At 42.6% G+C, this 18439-nt stretch overlaps 1 protein-coding gene across 1 annotated transcript; it reads right to left on the bottom strand.

Annotated features, from left to right (window-relative positions):
* Nucleotides 1-326: 326 nt before the first annotated feature.
* On the bottom strand, nucleotides 327-16629 carry LOC129867494 (major facilitator superfamily domain-containing protein 8-like). Its single transcript, XM_055940947.1, has 14 exons — nucleotides 16207-16629; nucleotides 13863-14048; nucleotides 10775-10837; nucleotides 10390-10509; nucleotides 9652-9731; nucleotides 9208-9300; nucleotides 8784-9006; nucleotides 8513-8586; nucleotides 7952-8165; nucleotides 7524-7646; nucleotides 5061-5191; nucleotides 2251-2347; nucleotides 2089-2130; nucleotides 327-1700 (listed from the first exon to the last, which is right to left on the bottom strand). Exons 1-13 carry the CDS (start codon nucleotides 16280-16282, stop codon nucleotides 2117-2119), a joined length of 1494 nt encoding a protein of 497 aa, XP_055796922.1. The 5' UTR covers nucleotides 16283-16629; the 3' UTR covers nucleotides 327-1700; nucleotides 2089-2116.
* Between the last annotated feature and the right edge of the window lie 1810 nt (nucleotides 16630-18439).

An 18439-nucleotide genomic window follows, 5' to 3' on the forward strand; every position in this document is an offset into this window, starting at 1 on the left:
TCTAATACAGCTCACATTTTGTCCACTTTCCAATGTGGCCTAACCGACATATTTACATGGCAGTTACAGGCAAATTGTTACATAACATTTTATGAACTAACGTTAACTGTTAGTTTCTGTAATTACATGTTGGCATTTTAAATAGTCATTATATTTGTTAACCTGAAATTGTGGCTAAACCGCTCCGGTTTTACAGGACATAATTCAAGTTACAGTATGCCCCCTTACCTGAGATGAATCTCTTCTCACCCTGGAATTATGAAATTACCTAAACGGAGCACATAGTCACTAATATACCAGTTTGAACTACACTTTAAACACTGGCAAAAAAACTTTATTTTTATTAATGACATTTCATTGTAAAAATGGCCAAGACACAATAAGTTGTACATGTGCACAGTAGTGTTGCAGAGACCAGTGTAACGTTTTATCATTTTGATTGTTAAACACGTTTGTCAAATGTTTTCAATGGTAGGTAATAATATACTAGAACATTATTCAAATAGATGACATTTTTTTGAAAGCTAAGTTCTAGACTTCTCCGTTAGTTACAACACATTAGGGACCATGACTACTAGCTATGTATAAATGTTTGTTCAAATCATATGCAACTTAAAGTATTCTAAGAGTAAGGGGAAAATGTCTCAAATAGAAAGATAATGTTAGCTATAACAATTAGCATATTCCTTTACAAAGTGAGACACCGCCGGATAAAACAGCTATTCTCAAAAGACATGAATTCATCAACTAAGTGGTTATTGAACAGGTTATGCACTGACCAAAATATAATACCTCAATTGCAAAAATAATATGTAGCAGATTACATTGAGCCATATTCATCTTTAACAGCTATGTCACAAGATGCCTAGAATAGTATAACTTCAACATGACTCCATTCATAAAGCCATTACATATTTATTACAGTCAGTAGTGATCTAGTATTTCCCCTTGCCCTCATTCTGTGAAGAAAAAAGTAATTTTCAGAAACATGTTCTCTTTGGCTATTTTGTTGCCAGAGTGCCAGTCTGTGCCATCAAGCCAACTCCTTGTCACTGTAAACATGTTTGGCTTAACTTCGACAGCAATGGCGTCGTCAAGAGCACAAACAGATCTGGGATCAGGACAGCGATCTACTTGAGGCTCTGCCACACAGCCTTCAGTAACACCACAGTAAAGAAATAAAGTATAAGGGCACCCACCAGTGTTAGAAAAGGGTACTGCATGTCATAATCATACTCAGCCATCAGAAACCACCAACATGCATTGACACACTTCAGTCAGCTGAAAACTCTGGACAGTGTGTGTGGGCTGAGATATGATCAATGTTTTGACCATTTGTCTATACATAAAAAAAGCTGATCTGTTAATTTCTTATAAAATCTTTGTCAGAGTGTGAAAGTATCAGTCAGTGGTACAATCATGTGAAATGTGACAGGAGGTTGAGCTATAAAAATCAGAAACACCTTTTACAAAGTTGTAATGTTTTGTGCATAACCAACATCTTTCTAAATGTTTGTACATTACACGTAATTCCAAAGTATTTAGTTTCCATTTTGATACTATATCTGCAGAAGTACATTCATCTAGTACAGGCCCTACAGTCATCTTGTACGGCGTGTGTGCAACGTATGCGAGTCTTCAGCGATCGAGGAAGCACATGTCCTGAGATGGATTCAAGGTAGAAAGAAACTCGCTTCACACTTGCAGAGAAAGAGAAAAACACATTAGAAATACCGTGCCAAAGTGAATATATCTCTTTTTTAAAGTACATTTTATTAGTGTAGCATTTGTTTGGATGATGTGTTAAACATGTATATTTGACAAGATCTGACATGGCCCAACAGCTTAAATGTTCTACTCATTTCCTTACAAATGAATAAATATGCATAAAATAACTAGACCCTCTACAATGCATTTAATGGTTTCATTTGGGACCACGCACCAACTTCTGCGGTTTCAATAATATTTTGTGGTCCTCTGCAGCGCAGTTGGTAGAGCATGGTGCTTGAGTTTGATTCACAGGACTAGGGACACAACGCCATTTCGATACTAAGTGATTGTTGTAGCAGGTTAGAGCATTTCACTAACCTTTACCTCAGTCTCCAAACCCGCTACGTTAGTTCTCCTGGCCTGCAAGAACAACGTCACTTCGTTATCGGAGTGGCATAAAGAGACATACTCTACATAAAAAATGTCCCTTTGGATAAAAGCATCTGTTACATGGCATATTATTTGTAAGTTGAGACGTACCTTGCACACCAACGCTATCCTCACTGTTCTCCACACCCTGTGCATGTTCTACCACAGTGGGAGCCACCAGGCGGGGATAGGAGAAGGAGAAAATGATCTGAGAGAAAGGTTCAATGTTACACAAACAATTAACATTAAAACTGATTATTCACATCAGACAAAAAAACAAAAAAAACAGTTCTTTGGTTTGAGGTAAGCCAACCAAACGCGTTAAATATAATCTCCTCCATTCAGTCACTGTTCTCATGCACGCAAACAGGCACCAATGACATTCAATACAGAAGTGGTCTGATGAAGCAGACGCTAAATTACAGGACAAAGTTTTGCTTAGCACAAACATTATTTATTGGATAACACTGGAGTTCACCATACTAGTCTAACTCTCCAATAATAAGTGCATCGACGACGTCTTCCCCACATACAGTTGAAGTCGGAAGTTTACATACACCTTAACCAAATACATTTAAACTGTTTCACAATTCCTGACATTTAATCCTAGTAAAAACTCCGTCTTAGGTCAGTTAGGATCATCACTCTATTTTAAGAATGTGAAAAGTCAGAATAGAGAATTATTTCAGATTTTATTTCTTTCATCACATTCCCAGTGGGTCAGAAGTTTACATACACTCAATTAGTATTTGGTAGCATTGTCTTTAAATTGTTCAACTTGGGTCAAACGAGTCAGGAAGCCTTCCACAAGCTTCCCACAATAAGTTGGATGAATCTTGTCCCATTCATCCTGACAGAGCTGGTATAACTGAGTCAGGTTTGTAGGCCTCCTTGCTCACACACACTTCTTTTAGTTCGGCCCACAATTTCCTATAGGATTGAGGTCAGGGCTTTGTGATGGCCACTCCAATACCTTGACTTTGTTGTCCTTAAGCCATTTTGCCACAACTTGGGAAGTATGCTTGGGGTCATATTCCATTTGGAAGACCCATTTGCAACCAAGCTTTAACTTCTGACTGATGTCTTGAGATGTGGATATATTTTGAAGCAACATCATTTTCCTGCCTCATGATGCCATCTATTTTGTGAAGTGCACCAGTCCCTCCTGCAGCTAAGCAACCCAACAACATGATGCTGCCACCCCCATGCTTCACGGTTGGGATGGTGTTCTTCGGCTTGCAAGCCTCCCCCTTTTTCCACCAAAACATAAATGGTCATTATGGCGAAACAGTTCCATTTTTGTTCCATCAGACCAGAGGACATTTCTCAAAAAAGTACAATCTTTGTCCCCATGTGCAGTTGCAAACTGTAGTCTGGCTTTTTTAATGGCGGTTTTGGAGCAGTGGCTTCTTCCTTGCTGAGCGGCCTTTCAGGTTATGTCGATATAGGCCTCGTTTTACTGTGGATATAGATACTTTTGTACCCGTTTCCGACAGAATCTCCAGGTCCTTTGTTGTTGTTCTGGGATTGATTTGCACTTTTCGCATAAGGAAATATCAATTGAAATCAAATGAATCCCCAATCTCTGTATTTCACATGACTGGAATACCGATATGCATCTGTTGGTCAGAGACACCTTAAAGTAGATGCATGTGAAGCTCCTGGGGTGGCATGGATACAAATGGTCTGTGGTTGTGAGGCCATACGGACGTACTGCCAAATTGGTCGATGGCTTATGGTAGAGAAATTAACATTTATTTATCTGGCGGACATTCCTGCAGTCAGCATTGCCAATTGCACGAGCCCTCAACTTGAGATCCATGGGCAGTGATGTGTGGCCGTCTGGCCACTCTGCCGTCTGGCCACTCTGCCGTCTGGCCACTCTGCCGTCTGGCCACTCTGCCGTCTGGCCACTCTGCCGTCTGGCCACTCTGCCGTCTGGCCACTCTGCCGTCTGGCCACTCTGCCGTCTGGCCACTCTGCCGTCTGGCCACTCTGCCGTCTGGCCACTCTGCCGTCTGGCCACTCTGCCGTCTGGCCACTCTGCCGTCTGGCCACTCTGCCGTCTGGCCACTCTGCCGTCTGGCCACTCTGCCGTCTGGCCACTCTGCCGTCTGGCCACTCTGCCGTCTGGCCACTCTGCTTGTTGAACATTTCATTCCGAAGTCTTTGGCATTAATATAGTTGTGTATATAGTTGTGTGGCATGCTGGAGGTTATTTTGCAGGGCGCTGGCAGTGCACCTCCTTGCACAAAGGCGGAGGTAGCGGTCCTGCTGCTGGGTTGTTGCCCTCGTACGGCCTCCTCCACATCTCCTGATGTACTGGCCTGTCTCCTGGTAGTGCCTCCATGCTCTGGACACTACGCTGACAGACACAGCAAACCTTTTTGCCACAGCTCGCATTGATGTGCCATCCTGGATGAACTACACTACCTGAGCCACTTGTGTGGGTTGTAGACTCCGTCTCATGCAACCACTAGAGTGAGAGCACCGCCAGCATTCAAGTGACCAAAACATCAGCCAGGAAGCATAGGAACTGAGAAGTGGTCTGTGGTCACCACCTGCAGAATCACTCCTTTTTTGGGGGGTGTCTTGCTAATTGCCTATAATTTCCACCTTTTGTCTATTCCATTTGCACAACAGCATGTGAAATTTATTGTCCAATCAGTGTTGCTTCCTAAGTGGACAGTTTGATTTCACAGAAGTGTGATTGACATTGTGTTGTTTAAGTGTTCCCTTTATTTTTTTGAGCTATATATATATATATATATATATATATATATATGGGTTATTCTCAATGAAATCAAACCTATTTTACAAGAGCACTGCCAGCGCCCTGCAAAATAACCTCCAGCATGCCACATATATATGTGTTATTCTCAATGAAATCAAACCTATTTTACAAGAGACAGTGAACTCACAGCGAACAGGACCAGTAGAGCCATCATCAACCCCAGCATGATGTACATGTGCCCCGTCAAACCACCCCCCCATAGGGGGCCCAAGATAGTGGCCAGACCCCCCACAGAGCGACGTACCCCCTGGCTCAACCCTGGAGAGAGAGGGAGTGACAGGCAGACAGTTACCAAAAAGAGACACATACCTGGGGTCATGTTCAGAAATAAATAAATACTTACACAGTTGAAGTCAGAATTTAACATACACCTTAGCCAAATACATTTAAACTCAGTTTCACAATTCCTGATATTTAATCCTAGTAAAAATGCCATCTTAGGTCAGTTAGGATCACCACTTTATTTTAAGAATGTGAAATGTCAGAATAATAGTAGAGATAATTATTTCAGCTTTAATTTCTTTCATCACATTCCCAGTGGGTCAGAAGTTTACATACACTCAATTAGTATTTGGTGGCATTGCCTTTAAATTGTTTAACTTGGATCAAACGTTTCAGGTAGCCTTCCACAAGCTTCACACAATAAGTTGGGTGAATTTTGGCCCATTCCTCCCGACAGAGCTGGTGTAACAGTCAGGTTTGTAGGCCTCCTTGCTCGCACACGCTTTTTCTGCCCACAAATTTTCTATAGGATTGAGGTCAGGGCTTTGTGATGGCCACTCCAATACCTTGACTTCATTGTCCTTACCCCATTTTGCCACAACTTTGGAAGTATGCTTGGGGTCATTGTCCATTTGGAAGACCCATTTGCAACCAAGCTTTAACTTCCTGACTGATGTCTTGAGATGTTGCTTTTAAACAGCTTAGAACATCATTCTTCATAATGCCATCTATTTTGTGAAGCGTACCAGTCCCTCCTGCAGCAAAGCACCTCCACAACATGATGCTGCCACCCCCTTTTGTCATTATGGCTAAACAGTTCAATTTTTGTTCCATCAGACCAGAGGATATTTCCCCAAAAAGTACAATCTTTGTCCCCATGTGCAGTTGCAAACCGTAGTCTGGCTTTTTTATGGCGGTTTTGGAGCAGCGGCTTTTTCCTTGCTGAGCGGCCTTTCAGGTTATGTCGATATAGGACTCGTTTTAATGTGGATATAGATACTTTTGTACCCGTTTTCTCCAGCATCTTCACAAGGTGCTTTGCTGTTGTTCGCACCAAAGTACATTCATCTCTAGGAGACAGAACGCGTCTCCTTCCCGAGCGGTATGACGGCTGCGTGGTGCCATGGTGTTTATACTTGCGTACTATTGTTTGTACAGATGAACGTGGTACCTTCAGGCGTTTGGAAATTGCTCCCAAGGATGAACCAGACTTGGAGGTCTACAATTATTTTTCTGAAGTCTTGACTGATTTCTTTTGATTTTCCCATGATGTCAAGCAAAGAGGCACTGAGTTTGAAGGTAGGCCTTCAAATACAGGTACACCTCCAATTGACTCAAATGATGTCAATTAGCCTATCAGAAGCTTCTAAAGCCATGACATCAATTTCTGGAATTGTCCAAGCTGTTTAAAAGGCACAGTCAACTTAGTGCATGTAAACTCCTGACCCACTGGAATTGTGATAGTGAATTATAAGTGAAATAATCTGTCTGTAAACAATTGTTGGAAAAATTACTTGTCATACAGAGTAGATGTCCTAACCGACTTGCCAAAACTATAGTTGGTTAACAAGAAATTTGTGGAGTGGTTGAAAAACAAGTTCTAATGACTCCAACCTAAGTCTATGCAAACTTCTGACTTCAACTGTATATATATATATATTTTTTTTAATTGTCACAATGGATAGGTGCAGTGAAATTAGTTATTTCACAAGGTCAACCATTGTAGTACAGTGGCCCCAAAAGTAAATTAAGGTTTCCTCGAGGGCAGACATATTTTACCTTGGTCGGCACAGCTTTTCAAAAACAGGGACCTTTTGGTCCATAGCAAAAGATATTAAAAAATGCTTTGAAACAGAAAAAAAATAAAATAATGAGCATCCACGTGACTAATGAACACAACCCTGAGAACATTGGTTCTCAAAGCCGCTCTAACTAGTCTGCTCAGAGGCAGCACTGTACCTGCAGGTTTGTTCTCTAGTCCCTTTACGTCACACTGATCAATAGAAATACAAGGAACCTACCCTAAATAACCAAGTTATTAAAAGGGGGACTCTGAAGTTCAGAAAATATTTTGATAAACTGCCGAGAGATACAAAATCCACTCTTATGTGAATTACGGACGAAACCAGGCAGAACGGAAATGGGGTGTACCAGGGTTATGTTCATTAGGGTACACAACGCAAAACCTTAAGCAACGGAAAATTAAAATACGATTTTCTTATTGGACAAGTCTAGGTGATCCCTCCCCGTTTCAGTTATTTTTCTTCCGATTGGTGCCTAATGAACAAAGGACTGGTTTAGAGCACTTACAGTTAAACTACAGACGTCTATGTCCGACATGTGTCCTCTAGAGGGCGCCATTGCTCACCTTGAGACTCTACCGAAGTGATCTTGGAGAAGAGACACACCTGGGCTACAGCTACAAAGGGGAGCCCTGAAATCTGCAGGAACACCCCAATGATGAACTCTGCTAACTGCCAGGAGAAATTACCTGAGGAGAGACAGGAGACAAAGGACTAATCCACTGGATTTTTTTAAGCAATGGAAGTATATCACAACAGTTCTAAAGTTATACTCAATGTTACATCACATTAGTCACAGTCAGTATCCTGAATCTGAATTCCTGCAATTAAAATTAAATTTGGCCATTTTTAAACATTTCTTGGGGGAAAATAACCTTGTTCAAGGTTTCTCATTTGCTGTATGGTACATAGCGTGTCTGAGTAGGCAACATTGTTCGACCTAGCTAAAAAAATAAAAATGGCCAGCAGAGTAGAATGTGTTGGGCAACCTCACCCTGTGGGTTGGCCAGGAAGATGAGGCACCATACGCAGGAGATGTGGCAGAGGATAAGGCCCACGGCCAGCAACACCCTCTCGGTCGTGTAGCGGCACAGCCAGTGGACAAACAGGAAGCCTGTGATCACCTCCACACTACAGATGCAGTAAATGATGCTGTTCTCCAACTCCCCGAAGTTAAAGTACTGCTGGGTCAACGGGGTCACGACGGTCTAAGGTGGTAGGAAATCAAAAAGGGGATCACGTTACTGACACATTTTTCATAAACACTTTATAACAACTTTATGAATAAATAACAAGTGTTATTAGCACTCACATAGCATTTACAATGGCATATTCAAGAACATTACTATAAAGTTTAAGTACTTCGTAGTCATCCAGCATGTACTTTAACCAACGCCTCCACAGCCAAACATAACGATGGCATGAGGACACTGAAAGTTGTTTAAGGACAGTGATTTGGTTAACTGCTACCCCCCGTCACTTTTATGCAATGTAGTAGGTGAAAGGCTCTTCAGTGAGAGAGGAAGAGAGCACATGCACAGTTGGGCGAGCTCACCTCCAGTGCCGTCTGGTTAAACAGTATGACGAAGTGAGCTGTGAACAGCACAACCACCTCTTCCCTTAGGAACTCTAAACAGGTGAGGCACAGATAGAGGGAGAGACAGAAACAGAGTCAGAGAGAGATGGTGTGGAGGAAAGACAGGAAGGGGAACACAGCGAGAGAGAAGGAACAGAGATTTTCAAATTAGATAGGTACCCCACAAGATCAATACACATTTTAAAGTATGTATTTTACCAACTTGAGAAACGCATCCGTCACCACCCACCTCGGCTCATGCTGAAACTCGAAGATCTAGAGTCAGCCACCTCTTCGAGTGGGGGCAAGGGGGTGGGAGAGACGCGAGGCAGGTTGGAGTTGGCCGGGTTAGCAGTTGACCTAGGAGGATCAGGAGTCACCACCGAGCCGTAGGACCCCAGGATGTCTGGGCGTGGCCCGAGCAAGGGCTTCCCCTCCGCCACCTCCCCGGCTCCATCCCAGGCGGCTCCCCCCTCGGTTCCATCCCAGGCGGCTCCCCCCTCGGTTCCATCCCAGGCGGCTCCCCCCACGGCACCCTCCCCCACGGCTCCCTCCCCCACCCCCTCGGCTCCCTCCCCCAGCCCCTCGGCTCCCTCCCCCAGCCCCTCGGCTCCCTCCCCCAGCCCCTCGGCTCCCTCCCCCAGCCCCTCGGCTCCCTCCCCCAGCCCCTCGGCTCCCTCCCCCACCGGCTCCTCCTGGGGAGGGATTTCCCAGAACATGAAGACCACGACCAGCTGGAGGAGGGTCCACATCAAGCACATAAAAAGCTGTGAAAAGGGATAGTCTTGCGATTAGAGCAGCCAACTGGTATTTACAGGTTTCAAATCACCGTATGGGGCATTCGGTTTTAACAAAAACACCCACATGAACAAACCAGACATTTTAGCCAGTTTGTTCATATAGTTCTACCTCGTTTGTGACCTAAGTCCCAATTCAAACTAAGTTTATTTACAAATATACACATTTATAACATCTCATGTAATCATTCAATTTCTCTCAATAAATATGACAGAACAAAGCCTATAGATAAGATACTGTATGTTGTCTTACTACACGTGATGTTACCATATAACTATTTTACTGTGAAGAGAGGAGAAATTATTCAGTTAATGTCTTACCCCAGGTGCAGTGTACTTGTTCACCACGAACGGCCCCAACTTGAAGTCACAAAGCCTCAGGAAGAGATTCAATACGGGACCTGTGTGTGATGAGGGACATCATGAGACAGACCCTTACACTAACAGAGACATAGGTGGGTGCGTTCCAGGTAGTCTTTTTCACAGTCCTGCTGCACATGTCAGAATACTGCAAAATCATATTCCTGAGACATTAAAAACAATTCAAGGCATTGTGAGAGCAGAGGCCAAAATACACAGTAGGAGTGTTGATCTAGGATCAGTTGAGCATTTTAGATCATAATAAATATGGATTATTATGGACAAGGTGGATCTGATCCTAGATACTACTCTGAGGAGCTTTATGAATACAGGCCCTGGTTAGCAGCAGGACTGCAAAAAAAAAAAAAAAAAAAAAGACAACCTTGAACATCTCCATAAACCGAGTAAATGCCAACATGCTATGAAGCAGAATCGCATTACTGGAAGCAACGCTGTTCTGGAGGGCTGCCCTGGTTGTGGCTAGATATATTTTGAGTTGTCAGGAACAAGTTTAGCATTTCCGCTAAGCCTAAATTCTCCTAACCTGCTACGTTAATTATCCTAACCTGCTACAAAAAAGTAATTATGTACTCCATCTGGTCAAAACCAGGCCTGCACGCAGAACAGCGTGCGTTTCCAAAAACACGATACACCCTACTATGAATGGCACAAAGGAAGCAGACGGACAACAGCACTGACCAATCATTAGGCCAATCTGTCGGCACGCCATGACCGATGCGAACACGGCGGAGCGGTCCTTGTGGGCTGTGCATCGGCCCATGAAGCCAAAGATGGATGAACCCGCACCTGTACCAACACCTTTGGGAGCCGACCACGTACACGTTAGCAACATGGAGGTTAGCATTAAAACAGATGCAATAATTCTGAATGTCATAACTTTTTTTCTAAAAGTCCATTTTAGAGTGGCCACAAGCATGTCATTTTTACTCTAAAAAAGCAAACAAAACAAAGATGAATCACCCTGCAAAAATGTTGATTAGGCTATAATCTAAATAATCTGGTCAATAAAAAGTCCTTCACAGCTCAAAACTGCATTGCTCTAGTAGTATATGGGTAGTCTCACCTGCCACTAGTCTGCTAAAGATCAAAAGCCACTTGGAGTAGCCCATGAAATACATGAAGTTACCTAGAAGACAACATGAAATACATGAAGTTACCTAGAGGCCAACATGAAGCATGAAGTTACGTAGAGGACAACATGCCATTACCTAGAGTACATGAAATACATGACAACGTGAAAACACATGAAGTTGCCTGGAGGACAAAGACAAATGTCAGGGTAGAACGTCACAGTAGAACGACCGGGGACCATGAGTATCAAGCATCAGAGGAGTGCTGATCTAGGATCAGGTCCACCCTGTCCATGTAATCATATTCATTGTGATCTACAAGGCAAAACTGATCACAAATCAGCAATCCTACTGAGCCAATTGATACATACGACCCCAAGTAGTAAAAGGTAGACCCGGGTATCTTAGCGCCTTCAGAAAATATTCATACGATGAAGGAAAAAGGAAACTGTTCGTAAGCTTAAAGATCCGTGATACTATCAAGAGCAGTGTCCGGTTTCCTTTTTCCTTCATCTTGTTCAACTGTTACCATGGCACCTGCGAAAAAGATTGCTCAGATGTGCGAGTGCCTTTTGAATTTGACTTAAATTCCTTTGACTTAAATCACATTTTGTTGTTACAGCCTGAATTCAATTGACCCCCCCCCCCTCGTAGAACTAAGGATCTGAGGGCCTACTTAAAATATTTTCAGCCTCTTGAGGGGGGAGAGAGGCATTGTCATGCCTTCTTAAATGACTGTGTTGGGGTGTGTGTGGACCACGTTAATTCTTCAGTGATGTGGACACAGGAACTTGAAGCTCTCGACCCTCTCCTCTACAGCCCCGTCGATGGGGGGGGGGGGCGTGCTAGGCCCTCAGTTTCCTGTAGTCCACAATCAGCTCCTTTGTCTTGCAGTCTTTGAGGGAGAAGTTGAATGCAATAGAGATACAGATCCACAATTGACGCTATGCAAATTGGAGTGGGTCTGGGATGATGGCGTTGATGTGAGCTATGACCAGCCTTTCAAAGCATTTCATGGCTACAGATGTGAGTGCTATGGGGCGGTAGTCATCTGGACAGGTTACTTCGGCGTTCTAGGGCACAAGGACTACAGTGGTTTACTTGAAACATTTAGGTATTACAGACTGGGTCAGGTAGAAGTTGAAAATGTCAGTGAAGACACTTACCAGTTGGTCAGCGCATGCTCAAAGTACACGTCCTGGTAATCCGTCTGGCCCTGCGGCCTTGTGAATGTTGACCTGCTTAAAGGTCTTACATCGGCTGCGGAGAGCATGGTCACAGTCGTCCAGAACAGCAGGTACACTCATGTATAGTTTAGTGTTGGTAGCATCGAAGTGAGAATAGAAGGTATTTAGCTCTTGGGTATGCTCAAGTCGCAGGACAGCTCACAGCTGGGTTTCCCCCTTCCCCTCGATCTTAGTCCTGTATTGATGCTTTGCCTGTTTGAAGGTTCGGATGGCATAGCGGGATTTCTTATACGTGTCCGGATTAGCGTCCCGCTCCTCGAAAGCAGCAGCTCTAGCAGTTAGCGCGGTGCCGATGCTGCCTGTAACCCATGGCTTCTAGTTGGAATAAGTACGTACGGGCATTGTAGGGACGATGTCGTCGATGCACTTATTAATGAAGCCGGTGGACTGATGTGGTGAACTCAATAAGATGAATCCCAGAACATATACCAGTCTGTGCTAGCCAAACAGCCCTGTAATTTAGCATCCGCTTCATCGGACCACTTTCATATTGAGTGAGTCACTGGTACTTCCCGATTGACGTTTTGCTTGTAAACAGGAATCTGGAGGAAATAATTATGGTCAGATTTGCCAAATGTAAGGCGAGGGAGAGCTTTATCTGTGTGGAGTAAATGTACCGGATGTGAAATGGCTAGCTAGTTAGCGGTGGTGCGCGCTAATAGCGTTTCAATCGGTTACGTCACTTGCTTTGAGACCTTGAAGTAGTGGTTCCCCTTGCTCTGCAAGGGCCGCGGCTTTTGTGTAGTGATGGGTAACGATGCTTCGTGGGCGACCGTTGTTGATGTGTGCAGAGGGTCCCTGGTTCGCACCCGGGCGAGGGGACGCCGTAAAGTTATACTGTTACATAAAGGTGATCTAGAGTAACATGCTGGTAGAAATCAGGTAAAACAGATTTTGTTTCCCTGCATTAAAGTCCCCGGCCACTTGGAGTGCCACCTCTCTGTGAGCATTTTCTTGTTGGCATATGGCACTATACAGCTCGTTGACAGCAGTCTTGTGCCAGCATCGGTTTGTGGTGGCATATAGACCGCAACAATAAAATAGATGAAAACCACTCTTAGTAAATAGTATTGTCTACAGCTTATGAGGTATTCTAACACACAAGCTGAACCTAGAGACTTCCTTCATATTACAGATAGCACACCAGCTGCTAACAAAGACATATACCCCCCCCTCCCCTGAGCTTCCCCGACACTGCAGTTCTGTCGATGTAAAGAATAAAAACAGATTGATTTACATTTACCATGTCCTTGTTCAGCCATGACTGAGAAACATTGGATATTAGAGTTCAGAGCACGTTAATAGGACAATCTCGAACAGAGCTCATCCAATTTATTCTCCAGCGATTGCACGTTCACCAATAGAACAGTGAGTAGAGGTGATTTATCTTTTCTCCGATGTAGTCTCGTCCCGCATGTCGGCCTCAAAAGCGCCGTCTCCTTCGAGTGTCGACATTATGATCCCGGATCTGGACAATCGTATGTCTTTCACCTCCGACTTATTGAAATAGAAGTCCTCATCCAAATCAAGGTTAGTGATAGCCATTTGATGTCCAGACACTATTTTCGGTCATAAGAAACGATTGTGGAAACATTATGTACAAAAAACAAAAAGATTAGCACAAAAATGTTAATTGCACAATTGGTCAGGAGCCTGTAAAACAGACACCATTCCCTCCAGCACCATTCTTAGGTATATTACCCTCTGGAAGGACAGGTTGAATTGTCTCCATATTGCTTACACCTGCTGAATCATAAGATCTACAAAAGTGCCTAAGGGGTAGGAGTTAAAGGTTGATTTTGGATTCTGGGTAAGCTTTTAGAGAATAACTTACCAACAATTTCAAAGAGGTTTGCAAACAGGATTATCTTCTTGGTGGCGTGTGTCTTGTCAGACCAGTAGCCAAACCAGGGGCCCGAGAGGAGACCAGACAGACTGAATGCCGATAGGCCCAGACCCAGGAAGTAAGGCGCTGCCCCCAGAGTCTGCAGGTACCTCCATATCGTGGGCAAGATAACAGCTGGAGAGAGGGGGGCATGGAATAAAATATTTGCTCCTTTAGTTCCTCCATTTACGCCGAACAGAGTTTAATCCAACACACTTTAAACAGATAATTGAAATTGACAGAAACAAAACACTTTTTCTGAAACTCGTCATTCTATACTTGTTCTGAGAAATTAAGGCTATTCCATGCGAGAAATTGCCAAGAAACTTAAGATCTCGTACAACGCTGTGTACTACTCCCTTCACAGAACAGCGCAAACTGTCACTAACCAGAATAGAAAGAGGAGTGGGAGGCCCCGGTGCATAACTGAGCAAGAGGACAAGTACATTAGTGTCTAGTTTGAGAAACAGACGCCTCAAGTCCTCAACTGGCAGCTTCATTAAATAGACTGGTGTTTTGCCGGTACTATTTAATGAAGCTGCCAGTTGAGGACTTGTGAGGCATCTGTTTCTCAAACTACACACTAATGTACTTGTCCTCTTGCTCAGTTGTGCACTCCCAATCCTATTCTGGTTAGCGCCAGTTTACGCTGTTATGTAAAGGAAGTAGTACACAGCGTTGTACGAGATCTTCAGTTTCTTAATTTCTCGCATGGAATAGCCTTCATTTCTCAGAACAAGAATAGACTGACGAGTTTCAGAAGAAAGTGCTATGTTTCTGGCCATTTTGAGCCTGTAATCGAACCCACAAATGCTGATGCTTAAGATACTCAACTAGTCTAAAAGAGGCCAGTTTTTTTGCTTCTTTAATCAGAACAGTTTTCAGCTGTGCTAACATGATTGCAAAATGATTTTCTAATGATCAATACGCCTTTTAAAATTATTAATTGGATTAACTAACACAACGTGCCATCGGAACACAGGAGTGATGGTTGATGATAACGGGCCTCTGTAAGCCTATGTAGATATTGCATTAAAAAAATGCCGTTTCCAGCTACAATAGTAATTTAAAACTTTAAATGTCTACACTGTATTTCGAATCAATTTGATGTTATTTTAAATGGACAAAAAAAAGATTTTAGCTCAAAAACAAGGACATTTCTAAGTGACCCCAAAATCTTTAACCGTAGTGCATGTCTGGGAGTAAGGCTAACTACAGTCACTTTCACAAAATGGAAGTCAATGACAGAAACGCTTGCATGTGGCCTGACTGACTTGACTTGGTGTGTGTGTGTGTGTGTGTGTGTGTGTGTGTGTGTGTGTGTGTGTGTGTGTGTGTGTGTGTGTGTGTGTGTGTGTGTGTGTGTGTGTGTGTGTGTGTGTGTGTGTGTGTGTGTGTGTGTGTGTGTGTGTGTGTGTGTACAATGAAGCTAAAGCTTGGCTGAATCTGGAGTGCAAACCACAAGTGACCAGGGGAAACAACATCAACGGTTTCCATAGCTCTTATATTATCTGACGTCGAGACCGATCCTCTCCTCTGGATTCCAAGGTTTAAATTGTTTGCTTGCGGAAACCGGTCACCCTCTTTACATGACTACATAGCTCCCAATGGAACTAAGGATTGTGTCGCGACATCGATTTCCTCATCCAGTCACAAACAGTAGTTTATTAAATCTGCCCAGAGCATCCTACTCGCGAACTCATGTTTACATTTTACCTGGCTAATAATAACAATCATCCAACATAAATAGGCCTATCAATGAGGTACCAAAAAAATGTATGATAATAATAGAAACGCTTAATGAAACTCTGTAGGGAGGTTATTTGCCGATCAGTGCAGCAACACTTGAAAGAATTGTTCAGGTCTAAAAAAACATTTAATTCCCATTTGAACATTAGGCAATACAATGCATGTGGAATGTGCTGTAAAAATCTGATGAACAGACATGAAGCCAAGAGCAGAAATGAGTCAATGAGCAGGCTTAAAGTAGTGGACGCAAGGGAGTCATTAGGAAATCAATTGGCCTTTACAAACCCCATGTTTCCGGGCATAAAAAATAATAATTACTCATAACCTCGACACCTGGTCAACAAAAAGTAACAGCAGTAAGCTGCAACATAAGAAAATAAGTGACATTCTCTGACCGGGTACACAACAGTCTTATCAGTGTAGCACTCAAATGTTAGCTTCAGTTGAATGAGCATTTTTAATCTACGTTGTAAAATGTTCACATAGGCTGTAACCACAACACACAAGTCCCCCCCCCCCAAAAAAATATACAAATCATATTTACCATATTCCATTCCACTTAGAAGAAAGATCAGTCCAATTGTGAAGTAAGTCATCTTTTTTTTCCGTTTATTCTCCATCGTGCCTGTTATTTCATGTGTCAATTAATATTTTATTTTGTTGTAGTACTATCGTTATTCATCAGTGTTATTGTTGTTCGCAATTGGAAGCAGTTTGCTGAGTAAATTAATCCAGAGGACAGTGCGTCCAATTCAATTCCATCGCAAGGTTATTGAGGTTGTTCTTACATTTATCAAATTCTTTAAATTATACGTATTTTTTTTACCATCAAATATTAATCAGCATCTCATCAGGTTACCAGCGACTGGAACCTAGTGTAAACCATGTGATTTCGAGATGCACTGTCCAATGCATTATACAATCTCCGAGACTGCAATGGACTCATCGTCAGAATACGTAGTTCTTGAACTCACCCTTCAACTAATGACTTAAATTTGCCACTCCCAAATTGTTGGTTTTATGTGCAGTGTAAACTATGCAGCGACTACAGATGAAGTGTATTTTAAGTAAACCAGAAACTACTTTCAGTATAACGTCTGTCAAAGCATGGGACCGCAAATTAGTGACAGCACGACACAATCCGAACGTTTAAATCTTCGAGCTCACTTCCGGTTGTCAGGATGAGTGTAGAATAAAAATAAATATTTTTCAACATATATGTTAGATTTCTGTGGGGAAATAATATTAATAATATGCCTGAATACACTTTAACTGAATGGCTACAATAACTATTAATAATAGCCTAATACAGTGTTTCCCAAACTCGATCGTTTTGGTTTTTGCCGTAGCATTACACAGCTGATTAAAAATAATTGAGTAATCATCAAGCTTAATTTGAATCAGCGGTTCAGTGCTACGGCTAAAAACCAAAACGTTTTCTTAGGAACTTATTGGGACCAAAATACACTATGAATGGAAGTCACACCTGGATGAAAAAAAAAACCTTTATCAAAACATAAGTTACATTTGAGCATGTGATGTGTCTAAACTCTAATAAAAAAGCATGAGCTGGCAAATTATTTAGTGTAGAGGTGCTGACTAATGTAACAGTATAACTTTAGTACGTCCCCTCGCCCCGACCTCGGGCGCGAACCAGGGACCCTCTGCACACATCAACAACAGTCACCCACGAAGCATCGTTACCCATCGCTCCACAAAAGCCACGGCCCTTGCAGAGCAAGGGGCAACACTACTTCAAGGTTTCAGAGCAAGTGACGTAACTGATTGAAACGCTAGTAGCGCGTACTCGCTAACTAGCTAGCCATTTCACATCCGTTACACTAACAGTAAATGAACTGGAAGCTATAGAAACAAAGAGAATTGCACACTCCATATGTATAACCTCCCAGCAATTTATTGTGTAAAAAAAACACCAACGTTTCGGCATCACTTTGTATTCTTCTGGGTGAAATTAACATGAGTAAGCCTAGTTAGTCTTTGACAAGAGACAACACTTTTTCCCCCAATCTGTGGAGCTGGGAGAGAAAAGGCTAGACATTATCCAGTAATGGAATAAAAACACTGATTCTGTCCGTCCTCCCAAACCAGGTGGTCACATCGTTGACGTTGACCCAGTCCTGTGACTTCCATTACGACTGAAACTGAGAGGGCTGTGTTTGCACACATTGCCACTTTCAGGCGCACATTTAATTCAATTTCAATCTGCAGAGTCTCCACATTTATTTGCTGCCATGCAAGCGAATATCAAACCATGCCCCCCAGGCATGTTGCCGACATGACAGATATGGAGAAAAATCCATTTATGACAATTCCAAGGGTGGCAATGTGTACTGGTTTCCATCTTTCATTTTATCAGTGACAGTTAAACTGACAAAATTCATTACTTTACAAGAATTTGCATGCATAATACACACCGAGTGACCAGGGGAATCCAGGTGAAAGCTATGATCCCTTATTGAAGTCGCTTGTTAAATCCACTTCAAACAGTATAGATGAAGGGGAGAAGACAGGATAAAGAAGGAGTTTTCAGCCTTGAGTTAATTGAGACATGGATTGTGTATCAAATCCAATTTGGATTTGTCACATGCACCAAATACAACAGGTGTAGACCTTACAGTGAAATGCTTACTTACAAGACCTTAACGAACAATGTAGTTTTAAGAAAATACACCAAAAAAAGTAAGAGATAAAAAAAAGATATAATTAAGGAGCAGCAGTAAATAACAATATGGAGGCTATATACAGGGGGTACCGGT

The sequence above is a fragment of the Salvelinus fontinalis genome, chromosome 12, assembly GCF_029448725.1.
Source record: "Salvelinus fontinalis isolate EN_2023a chromosome 12, ASM2944872v1, whole genome shotgun sequence".
NCBI lineage: Eukaryota > Metazoa > Chordata > Actinopteri > Salmoniformes > Salmonidae > Salvelinus > Salvelinus fontinalis.

Excerpts from the sequence above, each read along its gene's own strand:
- LOC129867494 (XM_055940947.1), bottom strand. The coding sequence starts at position 16,282 with ATGGAGAATAAACGGAAAAAAAAGATGACTTACTTCACAATTGGACTG. Across the intron at positions 9,007-9,207 it reads AGGAGCCGGTGGGGGAGGGA|GGGGGAGCCGCCTGGGATGG; the intron begins GCCGAGGGGCTG and ends GATGGAACCGAG. Across the intron at positions 7,647-7,951 it reads CTTCCTGGCCAACCCACAGG|GTAATTTCTCCTGGCAGTTA; the intron begins GTGAGGTTGCCC and ends GTCTCTCCTCAG.